At 28.1% G+C, this 17117-nt stretch overlaps 1 protein-coding gene across 1 annotated transcript in view; it reads right to left on the bottom strand.

Annotated features, from left to right (window-relative positions):
- LOC107451050 (sodium-dependent noradrenaline transporter) overlaps positions 1-17117 on the bottom strand; it is a 203528-nt gene that overhangs the window by 114514 nt on the left and 71897 nt on the right. The window contains exon 2 of the mRNA XM_043046900.3: positions 3068-3309. Within this exon, the coding sequence (XP_042902834.1) occupies positions 3068-3296 (229 nt within the window). The 5' untranslated portion in view covers positions 3297-3309. The remainder of the gene's footprint in view (positions 1-3067; positions 3310-17117) is intronic.

Genomic DNA, 17117 nt, shown 5'->3' with positions numbered 1-17117 from the left:
CGCATATTTGTGATTTTGTGATTGGTAGCTTCTGATGGAACTTATGGGACGTAATTTTCCAGACCCTGGTTTCTACTTTCGCGTTTTCAGGGTCAAAAAAAATTATTAATTGAAATAAATGAATAAAAATAAAGAATAGAAATAAATGAAAATAATTTTATTAAAAGAAAGTATGTTTCGAATTTGTCGCCTGTTTCCGGGACTTAATTAATCGTCTGAATCAACAACAATTAACACATTTAAAGCTTGTTTCTCTGCTCGTTAAGTTATCATATCATTACCTTAAAATAGATCGTTAGATCAGAAGGTATTATGCTTTATTGTTTTTGGTGACGGTACAGAAGTTATCAATTTATTTATTTCCCAAGAATAGGTTAAGTTTCAAACGAATATATTTATATTTTTAGTACCAAAATTTAAAGAGTGCTTGCATTCTACTTTAAAATAAATCGAAATGCACTTTCCATTTCATTTGAAAATGTATTTTTAAAATCCTTTTTAGTTCCTTTAAAAATGGTTTGAATCCTTTAAGTTACTTTAAAAATAAGTTTAGTTTGAATTACCCATTATACTTCTAACGTAAAGTTGCTTTCTAAAAGCTATATTTACAATAGTAATCTTTAAATCCAACATTCTTTATCGGTTGACTGAAAATTCTAAAGTAAACAGCCGATTTTTTGTTTGTACATGCTTGTATTCGAGTAAGTTAATTTTAATGCAATTGCGAACTTTCAAACACTTGGTTTAAAAAATAGAGTTTGACTGATTAAGAGCTATTTTGAGGATTAAAGTAGTATTTGTAAGGTTAGTAATATTTTTGAGACATTTTCTTTGCTTTGATAAAATCCATTTAAATTATTACTTAAAAAAAATTAAATAAAATTCCTTTTAGTCTAATATATTTTTATTTCCTTAGTTAGAGTTTGTAATATTTGAGAAAATTCAAACCATTGGAAGAATTATAAGTTAAATTAGCTGAAAGTATTATGTTGGTGATCAAAATTTTATTGTAGTTATGAAACAGTTATTATTTTTGAGTTAAACGTATGGTATTTTCTATTCAAAAGTAAATTACTTTGTCTGCTAGTCGAAGGGAGTTATGGAGCATATGAAAACAAAAAACACTCATTTGAAGAAATGTCATTTATGGTTCCCGAAGATAAATTTTTTCTATAGAGAGATATAATTTTTTAGAGTGTTCTGTAATCACCACCCTTAATGCATATGGTAGGAAACTAAGCATGTTATGGGTCTTCATATTTAAGTGAGGGAAAATCGAAAAACTTTATAAAAATCAGTTAAATTGCAATAGAAGGAAGGTCTGATTCAAAAATTTTTTTTCTACTGACACGTAATTTTAGATATCAAATATTTTTCGGAGTTTTGCGAAATCTTCAAATTTTTGAAATTGAAAGAAAAAATTTTAGTAGACGAAAAATACTTTCTAAATAATTAAGAAGCCATAAAAATAATCTTGACTGCAAAAATACTACTGAATACTTTTAATTCACTCATGATTTTTTTATTTTTTTTAATCTTTCAAGATTATCTTTTACTGATAAGTGTTTTATTATTATCAGTTTACTTTTCAATACATACAAAAAAAAGTCCAAGTTATTATTCATTAGTGTCAATAGTTTCATTCGTATCAGGAATTGTTCTAAAAGTGTCTACTAAGTTCACAGGAATTTTTTTCTTTGTTTATTTAGCAAATATCGTTTTGAGGCTGAACAACAAAATATCGAGTTTTTTTTTAAGAAAGAAATTATTTTCAGCACATATCAAACGTTCAATCGTTTTGATAATGTGAGTTTCTTTTAAAGCAGAATATTTTTCAAGTAAAAAAAAAGCGCTGTTCTTAAAAATTATTATTAATTAATTTATTTGTTATCAACAAATTATTCATAACACAATAATGAAAATGCTTCTTTTTTTAGAATATTTTCGAATTAAAAAATTAATATTTTTTAGAGAATTTTCAAATTAAACTTTTTCAAATTGGTTAAGAAGATTTAAGACTGGATTTTTGTAAATATGAGTTAAAAATTGAAACTTGAGTAAGTAGAAAAATGAAGATTTTAACTCAGAAATTAATAGTTTGCAATGCTTGAATTAACATTATTTCGTATTTATTAAACCTCAAATGAATATTTTCAATGATTTACTTTTTATGAATATGAATTGAACATGGGTTATGATAAATAATGAAAAAAAGACAATTAAATGATAATTAATAATAAATCAAGATAAATTTTGAAGATTTATGCTAAATGAATCATATTGAAATACATTTTCTAAGGATTATTAAAAAAAGCACGCACACGTTGAGTTTCTTTCTTTTTTGTTCTTTCAAATTCATATGAACTAGTGCACCATAATTCAAATAAAAATCCTTTATTTTGATTTTCACTATCAATTATTTTGTAAACGGATAGCTTTAATTAAAAATATTTATACAAAATCCATAAACTCTCATAAAAATATTGAAATTGTGATGAATGTTGATAAATTATTGATGAGAAATCTTGAAATTATAATTATTTTTTGAAGCTAGGGATTTAAACAATCGCAAAAAAATTTATGATTATCATAAAAACCAAGCAAAAAAGAGCATTTAGCTTTTTGTATTTTACTCTGCCAGAACCATTGAAATTAATGTACCATAATTTAAATAGAAGTACTTAATTTTTTGATTTTCATTATCAATTGTCCTTATATAAATGATTTGTTTTAATAACAATTATTGATACAAAATATATAAATTCTGAGAAAAATATTGAAATTATGATGAATATTGATAAAAAATAGGGATTATTTTCATAAATGAATTGTTTTAATAAAAAATAATTATGCAAAATCTATAAAACTCTCAAGAAAATTGCTTCAGAGATGAATCAATTCATCATCAAATCAACATTAGAAGCTTGAGCAATAGCCTAGGGGCTGCGGTCTTGTTTTGATGTTAAATTGAACCACAGTAAAGGGTTATCAGGTTTAAGAATTATAACAGTAAATGGTCCAGCTTTTTAACAGTGAGTTGGTATTGAAAAAAAAAATAATAACTTACCCAATGATTTAGGGGTACTCGTATAGGAACTGTATCCATCATCACAGGTTCCAGTGAATGTGTTTTTCTTTTTGTCTTTTTCTGTTGCAGACGGACTTTCATGCTTTGCTAATGTTGTAACAACGTTTGAAATTGTGTTATCAATTTTTTCCAAAGTAGCAGCAGAAATTTTCCGAGCAGGCTCTTCTGCTTTAGAAGGTGTGTCATCTGGTGGGGATTTCCCCGACATTTTAAAGTACTTCCTATAAAAAATGAGTACACTTAATCAAAAACGCTGTAATAATCAGATTTTCATAATTATAATGATTAAGAATATGTATGTACTTTTAGAAATATTTTGCGTTAGTGATTCAAAATTTTTTTAATCATAGATTTGTAAAAAAAGAACTTTTAAAACGCTTTAGCCCAGATGAGACACCAGTGTTTTTTTTCTGATGCCCTGATTGCAAGCAAAATATATATTTTGGTATTTTTTTAATTTTAAAAATACTCTAATAGCTATTTAAAAAATCTGTAAGATTATCGGAATTATATCTGTACTAAAATATAAAATTAAAAATAAGTAGTTTGAAAAGTGCTTGTTTTTGATTCATATTCAAAATTTCCTCAATAATTGATTTTGTAAAATAAAGAAATTTCAATGATGAATAACTGTTTTTCTTAGATTTAAATAGCTGAAAATAAGTGCACACTTGAAAAATTGTTTAGTTTGAGCCATGTTTAGAAGATTTAACATTTAATGCAAAAAAAGGCATCGGTGTTCTATGCTGTATTTCATAACCATAAATTATTAAAATGCTAAATGTAATAATTTTCCCTTACTTTGACCTAAACTAATACAAAATAATGAAAAAAAGTATGAAAAATATGTTTAATAAAACTCAGGTAACCAAGGGCTTAAGTAAATAAATAGTTAAAGTGTATTAAGTTAAAGCTAGGGGTGATAGTGCACAAAGAGGATGAGGGATAGAGAATACAGTATGCACATTGCAACTCCTGGTATTTGAATAAGAGAAGTGTTGCAGTGTATACTTGAAAGAACAAGTTACTTACTATGAGAGTCAAGAATAAAACATAAATACTTTGTTTTCCTCAATTAAGTGCTATAATTCTAATTACTTTTAAACATAGAATGTAAGTAGCATAAAATATTAAAAATTTAACAATTTTTCATTCGTTTATAACAATATCTTTTTCCAATCGTGCTTAATATAATATCTTCTACTGAAATGGGAGAGGTGCCTCATTTTTTTACTTGAGATAGAAATTGAGAATTGTTCCTACCCTAGAAGAAATGGGACATTGTTAGAACAGATTACAAGGTGATTAGAGCAGTCAAAAAACAGGTTGATAAAGTATGGCAACTTTTCAAGGGTGTCCAATCCATTACAGCAAAAGTTAATTATACTGATTCTTTAATATTTTGCTATAATTAAAATTCTTCCATTTTTCTGGTTCTTCAATAATTGAGTTGAAATATTTACTTCGAGTACTATATTTATGTACAAAATCCTTACACAAATTTTATTTATTATTGTTAACGATTTAATCATAGCCTTATTAATAAGAATCTCTACTGTTATACGCAATCTCTTTAACTCTGTACGCTGAAAAATTTTCGCACATCTGAACACCGAACATGGTGGCAACTAATTTACACCTAAGTGGTGTTCAACTACAACAAGAAACCAAGGATAGTTTTTGAGTTTTTGGTATAGTGAAAAACCTAGAAAGTTCTTTTTCACTGCTTAGAGTTAAATAGCCACCACCATGCTTGTTATTCAGCAATACTAAAATTTATAATAGCAGTTAAATATAATGGATATAACAGTCAGGAACAAAATGTTCCTTGCTAAATTAAGTATGAGTAATCCCTACCTAGTATACCCTACATTGATGTTTTTTAAGGCTAAGTGCCACTGCCCGGTATACCTGCTATTACCACTTCTACGGTGTTCCGTTCATAAAATGTCATGCTTTTAAATATGTAGAGGGCAGCAGTATCTACAATCAGTTCAGATTTTTAAATAATAGATCTGATTTGATATGTAAATGATAGATAGATTCATTGTGCGTGCGTGATCGTGGGTGTTGCGAATAGTTTGTAGAGGCTAATGGTACCGGAGTGGTAATGCGATTAGCATCGACCTCGACCTGAAACTAGGAAGGGGATTTAAACCATTACTGGTATAGATATAAAGTATTAGTCCCTATATTCGTCCCTGCCGGGGATAAAACTCCTGCTCTTTGTACAATAACAGCACATCCGAATGGCTTATCATTAGAACTCGTCCCTCATCGAAGTTGAAATTCTTATTTGAATGTGTAAAAAATGATGTTTTGCTAAAATAAGATATCCACACTTAAAGTCCTCATAAACTTTTTATTTTGTACCACCATGCATGCATTAAAAAACTAAGCTTATGCAATATTTTTTTCCAATGTTAAAAAGTATGTATCAAACTGATATTATCAATTAATGTATAAAGAAGCTAGAACAAGAAAAATCACTTATTGCTTCTTTTACAATTAAAGAGAATAGAATGCTTGTTAAAAAAGAGGAGTAACAGTCCTTTCTTTTAAACATTTACTGTCTGTTAATGCTTGCTATTTCTTAAACAACAATTTTTCAAGCTCAGAATCCTTCTTTTTCAAAATATTCGTTTACCTATGTTGGTTAAAAGTAATCAATATGGTACACCTGTTCAAAGAATATGTTAATTGAAAATATCGAAAGGTAATTAGCTGGAAAATTTCCGCAAATGCTTTGATGTAGAAAAACTTTGATCATTGAAAGCTTTAATTTTTTTTTTAAAAAAAAAAGCAGGTGGCAGTATCGTAAATGAGACAAAACATTATTTCATTTCTACTTAAAAATTTTGCTTTGAAAGAAACTCTAACAATTGATATTCTGAAGAAAGGTTCCATTGTTTTGCAAATTGTTAACTATTTAATCAAAATAAGCTTCTTTCGTCTAATGAATTGGTTACGGGAATATTACGGAATATTTACATCACGGATAGATAAATTAATAAGATTTTAAACTGTAAAAATATTTATATAGGTTTGAATTTTAAAATATTATATAATATTTAAGCTCGTAAAAATTGGATTAAATGAAAAAAAAACGCCATGTTTCTTCATGTAATATTTTCTTATATTTTTCATCATTTATATCTAAGAAATATTTGCACCATTAAAGTAATCCTACCATTGCCTCTCAAAAAGAGAAAAAACGTCCACTATATGATTAAGAGTGTATTGTAAATTGTACAGGATTAAAATTGCTTCTTTTTATTTGATATTTGATATGGTTCTTTATAAAATACAATCCATTAATTCTATTTTTTGTCTGCCACTATTATACTTTTATGTAATCTTCGCATCTTATGTATTTTTATTACTAATGTTGTTGGATATTTTGGCATTCCGCTTCAGAATTCTGATAATATCATCGTCACGAGCATAATTATTATTTTTGCCGTTATTAGATTTTTTCATAAAACTGCCCGCAATTTTTTTTGTTGTTAATCCTTTGACACAGAATTTTTATTAAGCATATTTTTTTATGATTTTTTTTCAATATTTTGTTATAATTTAGGTAAAAAAAAATGAAAAATATTATATTTAGCACTTTAATAATACTATATGGTTATCAAGAACAGCATGAAACAACTAGTGTCTTTTTCTGTATTAAAGGTAAAATCTTTTAAACAAGTCTCCTTTCCAAGCAATAATTTTTACTTAGTTGCAGTAATTTAGATCTAAGACTATTAAACTATTTTTTATGCATAAAAGTACCAAAGTATATTTTTGCTTGTAATTAGAGCATCAGAATATATATATATATATATATATATATATATATATATATATATATATATATATATATATATATATATATATATATATATATATATATATATATATTTAATACAAAAATTATAAATACTTATGTATTAATAAAAGCATTAAAACTCTTTTCATAAAATGTCTTTGGTAAAGAATAGGTGTCAAGATATTCTATTTCGGAACTTCAAGGCTGAAAACATACCAATGAATAATAATTAGATTTATATTTCAAAGGAGTAATTTTTAGAATCTTTCCCTCTTTCTCTTCCATATTAGGAAGCATTAAATGATTTTCCATAATGCGTAGGGTTACAAGGTATGCCTTTTCACCTTCTTTTCTGTTGGTATTTAAAGCAAGAGCGATTATTTTTGTGTGACTCTTGCTGTATGATGTGTTCCATGTAAGATCTACCGGAGCCATCCGGAGTTTTGTTCACCACCCTCCTTTTTGGAGAGTGGATGTGAAATATTATAGCCACCAGCCTACCCGTAAATGAACTAATGAAGGAATAATTGGTTCGCGACTGACTTGTTTGAGCTATATATATATATATATATATATATATATATATATAAATTTAAAATTTGAAAAAATTCGCTTAAGGCTGCGCAAAATATAAGTATTTAACGTAGTTTTTTTGCACCGTGCATGCGAGAAAAAATTAAAAAAATTTTTCTTCGTAATTTTGTAGTGAATCGTATTTAGCAATTAATGAAAAAAGTCGTATTTGAATATCTTGAAAAAGTAAGTCAAACTCTTCATTTATCAGAAAGTTACGTTTGCATAAGTTAAGACTAACTTCACTTGCTGAAGTTTGAAAATGCATAATAAGTTTCCATTATGTCTTCCTACAAGTGAAATTTTTAACCTCTCATTCCTTAAGGAAGTTAATAGAGAAGCTTCGTCTGCGTATCAACCTTTTATTAAAGTTAGAAATGGCTATAAGGGGTTAGTAGACTTGTTGATTATTTTTATGAATCAGTGAATTGGATTCGTTGCAATTTTATGGCAACAAATGAGATTCAAATGTAAATTTTTGATGTCGGAATCGAGAAGGCTGAGTCGAAGACAAGTTTACAGCAGTCAGATAAATTTACAGATCTCCGTTTTCTATTAGCTAAACATTGGTACCGAAAATTAAAAGACAAAAAGAGTCTTACGAAGATTGCAAGGATAAGTATTTATAAATAATTAAAAATAACATTACTCTAATGAATAGCATGACGACAATTTCAATTTTAACGTACAATAAAATTTGATACATTTGAACATTTTTGAGCTTATGTTTCTTTGAACTATTGAAAAAAACACATAGCAATATTGAAACTGTCAAAAACCAATATTAATAAATTAATTATTAATAAGAGAAAAATTTCTTCACACATGCTTGTTGCTAGTAAGATATTTATAATTACAGTAATTTAATATTATTATTATGCAAATTGCCTGCAGTTTTATGAAAATATAATACAATACAATTAAAAATTACCTAACTATATATTTTTTAAAAAGTTGCTTTTTAAATCTATACGTCCAAATACAAATTTATTTATTTAAGTTGTAAAATTAATTAAAATGAAAATGAATTTAACGTGTCATTTTTTCTAGTTTATTATACTCTAAGAAATTTACGTAAAATTCATAAAGTTGGTCGTCAATTTTTACGGTCCCTTCTACTTTGAAAAAAAGTTCAGTGTCTATAATTGTAATGAAACTCAGTAAAATTCGTAAAGTTGAGCTTTAATTTAAAAAAGTAGTTCATTCGGGTACAGACTCTTTTCAATGGTGGTTACAGCATCATGCTATGCCGAAAAGTTCCAGGGTTCGATTCCCACTGGCACCAAAGAACATTAATCTCGCACTTTTTCTACATTAGTGACCACGACCACAATTAAGCAACTCTTTCTCACTCCTCTCGAGATGGCAGAACTAATATCTTAGCTTTGTTTCACGATTTTTCTTGATTCGACAACAAATGTCGTCACGTGAAGGTAACTTTTACCAGCATAATGTTAATTTACGGATCGTGTCCATATATTTTGGCGAGAAGTTGAACTATTGTACCGTGATTGATTATACGATATAGTGGCTCAGCTCGGACGAGAAAAATAATTCAATATACCTCCAAATAACCATTGCAACAACCTTTAACTAAATTTTCTGCCAGTGCAAAAATATTTTTTTGTTAAATAAAAATATTGACTTAATGCATCGCTCCACTGCGTTAACTATATGAGATCAAACATAAAACCTCAGCGTAAACGTTTTTAGATAATTCATTATAGATTTTTGAAATTAAAATAAAATGAAAGTAAAAAATAAAATGTAAATCAACATTTGAAAGCAATAATGAAAAAAAGCTTAAAATAATATTTAATTTCAACTTTCATAAAAAGAACATTTTTTAACTAATTAACTATGTTAAAAGGAGAATATAATTTTTAATTTATTTAATAGAGAATGCTATTTATAGTTGCAAATGTTGAAACAAGGTTATAAACTATAAGTTGCATTTTTTTTGTTTTAATAAATCGCAAAAATTAAATTACTTGCTTTCAGTTTTGTCCTTTTTTATGTTAAATTTAAGCAGCATTTCTTTAAAGAAAATAAAAAAAAGTTGTCTGCGTTACAATTTAAAATAAATAAAAACATTTTCGATTCCTTTTAATATTCATGTTATCATATTCAATATTTATAAAAATATTGATTTCATGCATCTCTCCACCACATAAACTATATTAGATCAAACAATCAATTTCAGTGTAAAAGTTTTTAGGTAACTCATTAACAAGTTTCGAATAAAGTAAAATGTAAAACAATATTCGAAGAACTAATGAACAAAAGTGAAAAATAATATTCCATTTTAACTTTTATAAAGACAGCATTTTTTAAATAATTAATTGTCTTAAAAGGGGAATATGACTTATAATTTAGTCAATTACAAATGTTGCTCACAGTTGCAAATATTGAAACAATGTTCACAAGTGTTTACTTATACTTGTTTTGGTTTAATAAATCACAAAAATTAAAAGAGTTGCCTTTAGTTTTGCCTTTTTCTGTCAATGGTGAGTGTTAAATTTAAATAGCTTTGTTGCTTAGATAAAAACAAATAAATGTCTGAGTTTAAATTTAAAATAAAAAAATATTTTCGATTGATTTAAAATGGTATAAACTTTGAGTTACAATTTTTTTTTGTTCTAATAAATCACAGAAATTAAATTACTTGCTTTCAGTTTTACCTTTTTCATGTTAAATTTATGCAGAATTTCTTTAAAGAAAATAAAACAAAATTGTCTGCGGTGCAATTTAAAATAAATAAAAAATAATTTCGATTCCTTTTAATATTGATGTTATCATAGTCAATATTTTATTGTTAAATAAAAATATTGATTTCATGCATCTCTCCACCACATAAACTATATTAGATCAAACAATCAATTTCAGTGTAAAAGTTTTTAGGTAACTCATTAACAAGTTCTGAATAAAGTAAAATGTAAAACAATATTTGAAGCAATAATGCAAAAGCAAAAGTGAAAAATAATATTCCATTTTAACCTTTATAAAGAGAACATTTTTTTAAATAATTAATTGTTTTAAAAAAGGAATATAACTTATAATTTAGTCAATTACAAATGTTGTTTCCAGTTGCAAATATTGAAACAATGTTCACAAGCGTATAGGTACACTTTTTTGTTTTAATAAATCACAAAAATTAAGAGAGTTGCCTTTAGTTTTGTCTTTTTCTGCTAATGGCGAGTGTTAAATTTAAATAGCTTCGTTGCTTAGATAAAAACAAATAAATGTCTGCGCTTAAATTTGAAATAAAAAATATTTTCGATTGATTTAAAATGGTATTTAGCTTGCATGAAGTTTCGAAATATTTATACGAAGGCAGTTAAAAAAATTGAAAAAAAAAATATTATTCGTTATACCACGAGAGAACTAAATTAACCAAAGAAAAATATCACGCTGCAGAAAAATGAAAAGAAGTTGAAGTAAAAGCATTAAAATTTTCCACAGAATTAATTCAATTTAAAATAGCATTTATGTTTTACTATTTTCTTTTCGATGGTTAGTTTAAACGTGGTTCCCAAAGCTGATGTGCTAGCATAAAGTAGTACTAAAAAGTAAAGAAAAAATTTTATTAACGAAAGCTAACATTTAAATAAAGCTTGTTCAATTTCGCGTAATGGAAAGTCACTTAAATTTTGTAAAGATAGTGACTTTTTTAATACATATCAATTTTAGGAGCTTTTAGTTTTTAACAAAAATGCCTTAGAAGACAGAAAATTTATTCCTATTTAAAAATTACGGAATTTTTTTTATTATCTGATTTTTTTGTTGCTTTTCGAGAAAAGTTTGAATTATTATTATGTCTCTAGAAACACAAAATTTATGTAATTTCTGAAAATATTTATTCCATTTTCAAAATAGATGAAGTTAAAGAGCTATTTATAAGGAGTATTTTATTTTAAATTGATATAACAGAAAGCAATAAAATTAAATATACGAGTAATTAAATTATTGTTATTTGAACTAATAGCTACAATTATTGCTAAAATTTTCAAGAATGAGTTTCTTCTGGTGGTTGTGAACCGAAATTTGTATGGAAGACAAAGAAAGTAATGAGATAATAAAGATAAGACGAAACTTTATTTTTTCATATAGTGGGCTGAAACATTTGTCAGACCAATTTATTAACTTCAAAAAAGCCTTTCTGGGAAAAACAGGGCCATGCAAGCGAAAAACGCGTTGAACGACTAGTGTGACTTCAGCATAGCTTCCAAAACACCTTCAGTACAGATTTTTCTTCAAAACCGGAAAAAAGATGAAAGTCACTGGTTGCGAGATCAAGATTGTATGGCGGATGGTCAAGGCGTGTTCTCAACGAAGAGTTGCAATATGGTTTTGCGTTGCCGTCGCCGAGTGCCACAAGATGTGAGAAGGCCAGGCCACGTTATCCGAATAGCCTCTTCAGTTTCCACAAGATGTAACAGTACCACGTACCATTAATGATTTCAACCTCAAAATAGTCGAGCAATCAGTAATTAAACTTCAGGGCAGACTAAGAAGCTCACGTTTGGTTCATCACTGTCAAAAACCAAACCGATCTGTGCATCTGAAACCTAGACTTTGTGAAGATAGGAAATTTTCAGTACTTAAAGGAGAGCAAATATTTAAATGTGTGAAAGCAAATATGTAACGACCAAATTTTGGTGCAATTTTACACAACTATGTCATGCAACCGGCTATTAATTTGTAATTGAGAATGGAAATATAGTAAAACAATCTGAATATTGGTTTTATGACCAAAGATTGTTAGCCGATGACAAGTTGAATCGACATTGTAAATAACGAGATAACTCCTCATCGATCAGCAAAATGTTTGGGAATGAAAGAACGAGTTAAATCGTCATCGGTCAACAATGTGTTAAAATAGGTAATTTTTACATAACGGGAACTTAAAAGGAAATTGCTGAAATAAATTTTATCAAGTTAAACCGAAGGAGATTTGCAGTGCAAAGCTATTAGATAACATTTTTAATTATAAACCAATAGGTAACAGAACTAAAGAGTGACCATAACTCAATGACTGGATTCCATTAACACAATTTTTTCCAGCAGTTGTTACCGATCAACAATGCTTTAAAATAGGTATTTTCTACAGAACGGGAACTTAAAAGGAAATTGCTGAAATAAATTTTATCAAGTTAAACCGAAGGAGATTTGCAGTGCAAAGCTATTAGACAACATTTTTAATTATAAACCAATGGGTAACAGATCTAAAGAGCGATCATAACTCAATGACTGGATTCCATTAACACAATTTTTTCCAGCAGTTGTCACCGATCAACATTGCTTTAAAATACATATTTTCTACAGAACGGGAACTTAAAAGGAAATTGCTGAAATAAATTTTATCAAGTTTAACCGAAGGAGATTTGCAGTGCAAAGCTATTAGATAACATTTTTAATTATAAACCAATGGGTTACAGAACTAAAGAGTGACCATAACTCAATGACTGGATTCCATTAACACAATTTTTTCCAGCAGTTGTCACCGATCAACAATGCTTTAAAATGGGTATTTTCTACAAAACGGGAACTTAAAAGGAAATTGCTGAAATAAATTTTATCAAGTTAAACCGAAAGAGATTTGCAGTGCAAAGCTATTAGATAACATTTTCAAATATAAACCAATGGGTAACAGAACTAAAGAGTGATCATAACTCAATGACTGGATTCCTTTAACACAATTTTTTCTAACAGTTGGGGTGTTTTATTGGCAAGATTTGATGACAAAGAAAACTGCTAAATATTTTAGAGAAGGTCAAGGCTTAACCCAGGCTATAACCAATGATTATGACGACATTTAAACATATCAATTTTTTTTAACCTTAATATAATCCTTTAAACTTTTTTATTATTTAAATTACATTTTATTTAACTATGTATGCTCATACCTACAATAATATCATGTTTTTTTCCAGACAATTTTAATTTGAAATAATTTCGAAACCAAATTGATAATTATCATCATCGTGGGAATTTAGTGTTTTTATTTTATTTTCTAACAATGATAGTACCATATTTAATTTGCTTTATCCCCTGAAATGCAGAAGAAAACTTACTGTGGTTCACTTTTATATTTCTTTATTTCGAGATATACTGAAAAAATCTGCAAAAGCTACATACGAATTTTTCCATCGACGTATATACTTAGTATGTTTTCTTTTCATTCCTGTTTATATATTTTCTATTTCGATCCCAGAAATCTGATCTTAAACTGACCATAAGAAGAATAAATAAAAAAAAAAATGTTTTCTCTTTCTCACACAATGATCATTATTTGATTTGTAACTTAGATCAAGTTCTTTTGAGAAAGACTGGACAAAAATGAAGTTGCAAAAACAGCAGAGATATAGGATGTGGACATTGGTTATATGTGGTTCGCTGAAAGAGTTAGTATTGAATGAAATCCAAAACTCCAGCCCTTGAGCAATCTCTTTATTTCTCTGATACAACAATAGAGAGTTTTCTTTACTCTCGGGAAAATGTTGGAAATTCCTGAATGTTAAGGCCTTAAAAGAACTTGATTCCTACAATTCCTGCAATGCGAAACTTGAAATATTCGTATATACTTGCTTTTATATTTAACTTTTTCATTAAAAAAATTTATATACTTTAAAAATATTTAATTATTTTTATTAGATTAATAGAATATGTAATTTTGTTTCAATAGGATGATTAATATTTTGGTTTTCAAAATATAAAAAGATTTTTTTAAAAAAAAATTAGTTTAATACTATACACATTTTTAGAAAATTGACGGAAAAAATGGTTTAATAACAGTTTTTAAAATTTTTATTTTATCCCATTCAAACAAAACAGTCAAATAACTTTAAATAAAATGGTACTCAAACTGTTAATTGAGAGAAAAACCGTTTATCAACTGTTTTAACCCAATACGGTTAAACAACCATGATTTTATGGCACCAACTGAGACCACCTTAGGAAATCACTTAGTTCCTTGCAGCTGGGAATATATTATAGCCGAGAGTGTTAATCTGACAGTTTCAGGACCAACTGAACGGGAGTTCCAGTCCCAGATTTGACACCACAATATTTCCTCGATTCCCTTCATCTCATGAAGAGTTTCCAGTGTCCTTCAGTCCCAATTCGTGGCCTTCTCTCTTCTCTCTCCAATGTCTATTACCAAGCAAAAAACGTATCTCCTACGCCAATTAAATTTCTTTTTTACGGTTTTGAAACTTTGGTGGTTGTAAATGGTTTCAGAACCGTAAAAGTGAAAATTGTTCTGTACCGTGAATTTCACGTTTGATTAGATGGACAGACTGCTACCGTTTACCATGATTTTGGAATGACGATTCGAACAGTGCATGTATAAGTAAATCTATTATTAAAAACACATCGTCATTAAAATTTTTTTCGAGTTCAAGCAAAGCGATTGCTGTTGTATATCAGAAAAATATTTCGATTGAATACACCCTTTTTTTTTAGACTCAACTATTAAAGTAAGTAAATGAAGTCATATTTTTAGTGTTAGAATAATCAGTATGAAAAAACGCTTCAATCTTGTACGGTATTCATCGACATGTTTACTTAATGTATGTGTCAACTTATTTAATTCTTGTTTAACCATTTTGAATCAGTTTCAGAAAGCTAGTTTAAATCGAATAATCCCTTAATGAATTTAAATTATCAATTTCACCGACAGATTACTTAAAATCTAGTATTTAATCAAGCGATCAGCATGCGGTTGTTCGCACACTGTAAGACAAATCTTATTACCGGAAATTATTTTCAACATTTTATATCTATCACATAAGCAGACTTGAACATTATTCTGATTTTAATTTTATCTAAATTTTATTTGATATTTTGGCCACAGTTCGTTTCGATAATTTATGCCTATAGCGGCGAGAAATAATCCACTCTTGCAGTGAGTAGAAAGTAAAATAAATTAATTATCAAACTTAAACATCATCTTGGTGTTGATGCGACTGTATGTCATGCCAAGTGCCGAAATGAAAATTGCACGATGGGTTCATATCTTGCTAACTTGTTGCAGAGGAAAAGTTCCTAATACGAGAAACTTTATTTGAAATTAAGATTAGAGCAATACAATTATTAATATACTGAATGTTTATGTGACCACTGTAAATCATTAGAAATCAGCTAAATGTGTAAAGTTCAGAAGAATCTCTATATTATTTCAAAAAATAAAAATATTCACAAATCTGCAAAATTCAACTTACTATGGGATAGTGTCAAGATAGTAATAAATATGTAGTTTCAAATTTTCACTCTTAACCATTTAACAAAAGTATAAAGCATAAGTGCTTCATTCAACTTTTAACATCATCTTTAACTTCATTAAACAAACCTTGATAGAAGGCTTCTGTTTCTGTACTGATATCTTCACTCAATCTTCGCATGTGCTTAAGATTATTTTTAAATGAGTACACCATCTCTTTTCTAGAAATAGGGGTGACGCACATTACACACCATGTAATCTATCTCGCATTAGACACATTTCTTCTAAACGCATTACTTTCTTTGTACAGTAACTATTTAGAAAATATGTAATATATACAAAATTATGCTTTTGCTGTGCATATTTCAGCTAAATTTTTACATTTTATCAGATTTAAATGCCATTGTTTGTTTTTCCTTTACTACCACAATTAGATTTTTATTTAATGGAAACATTTAGGGACTTGAATATAAGAGTGGTTTGTTTTCCTACTTTTCATAATTTTTCGCATTAAAACATTTACTTAGCCCGGGCTTCGGGCTCATCAACTTGGCGAGTTAACCTTTCTTGAAATAAGTTCGAAAATTAATATTGCAAATCAGAAAATATAGAGGATTTCTCTTTCCCACTTCTGGTACTCTGGGAAAACTTCTGATAATGCCCTTAATATAGGGAGTCATGGAGCTGTCCAGAGAGCCATCAGCAGGCTCATGAGTATAAAAATAGGGAGCCTTACACATATTGATGGACAGAAGTCTTATCGTGAGTGCACTAAGCGTACGTCAACATAATCCTCCACAGAACATCTCCACTATACTTGGGGCTTTTTGCACGAGGACCTTATAACTACACCTCTTTGTGCATGTGATTTCTTGAGGATTCACGACCTCAAGAAGTCACGAGAACATGGTCTAGCTTGCAGCCAGATCAAGTCCAGGAGGTCGACATTATAAGAAACTAAAACAACAACATTTATTTAGCTGATGTGCTTCAGATGGCAGATATAAGCAGAATCAACTGTTATCTTGTCAAGTAATTGATTTGTTCATCATTTTCAAGTGAAATAAAGAAGAAACTGTGTGTTATATTATTTTAATGGAGAAACGTAATTGTTTTTGTTGCAAGTTATTCTCTTTTGTTAGTCTTCTCTCTCTTTTGTTAGTCTTCTCTCCTCTCCGTCTTAAATATACTGGAAAAAGAAGCATTTTTCGCGCTCTTAGATTAATACATTAAAAGCAGTATATATTTTTGTTTGCTTTCTATTTTAGTGTGTTTTTTAAATTTTTTTTACAACGTTCCATGTGAAGGATCTGGGTTTTTCACCTATGAAATATTATCCTAAAGGGTACTTTTATGAATAGATAGTATGCAAAGATATGCATACGATGCATGTGCAAGAGACATTGCATTTAGTACAT

The sequence above is a fragment of the Parasteatoda tepidariorum genome, chromosome 11 (genome assembly GCF_982258835.1).
Source record: "Parasteatoda tepidariorum strain Cologne lab strain chromosome 11, Ptep-v5.0, whole genome shotgun sequence".
NCBI classification, from domain to species: Eukaryota; Metazoa; Arthropoda; class Arachnida; order Araneae; family Theridiidae; genus Parasteatoda; species Parasteatoda tepidariorum.
The sequence above is the reverse complement of the archived record's forward strand: the minus strand, read 5'-3'. Positions and strand labels throughout refer to the sequence as shown.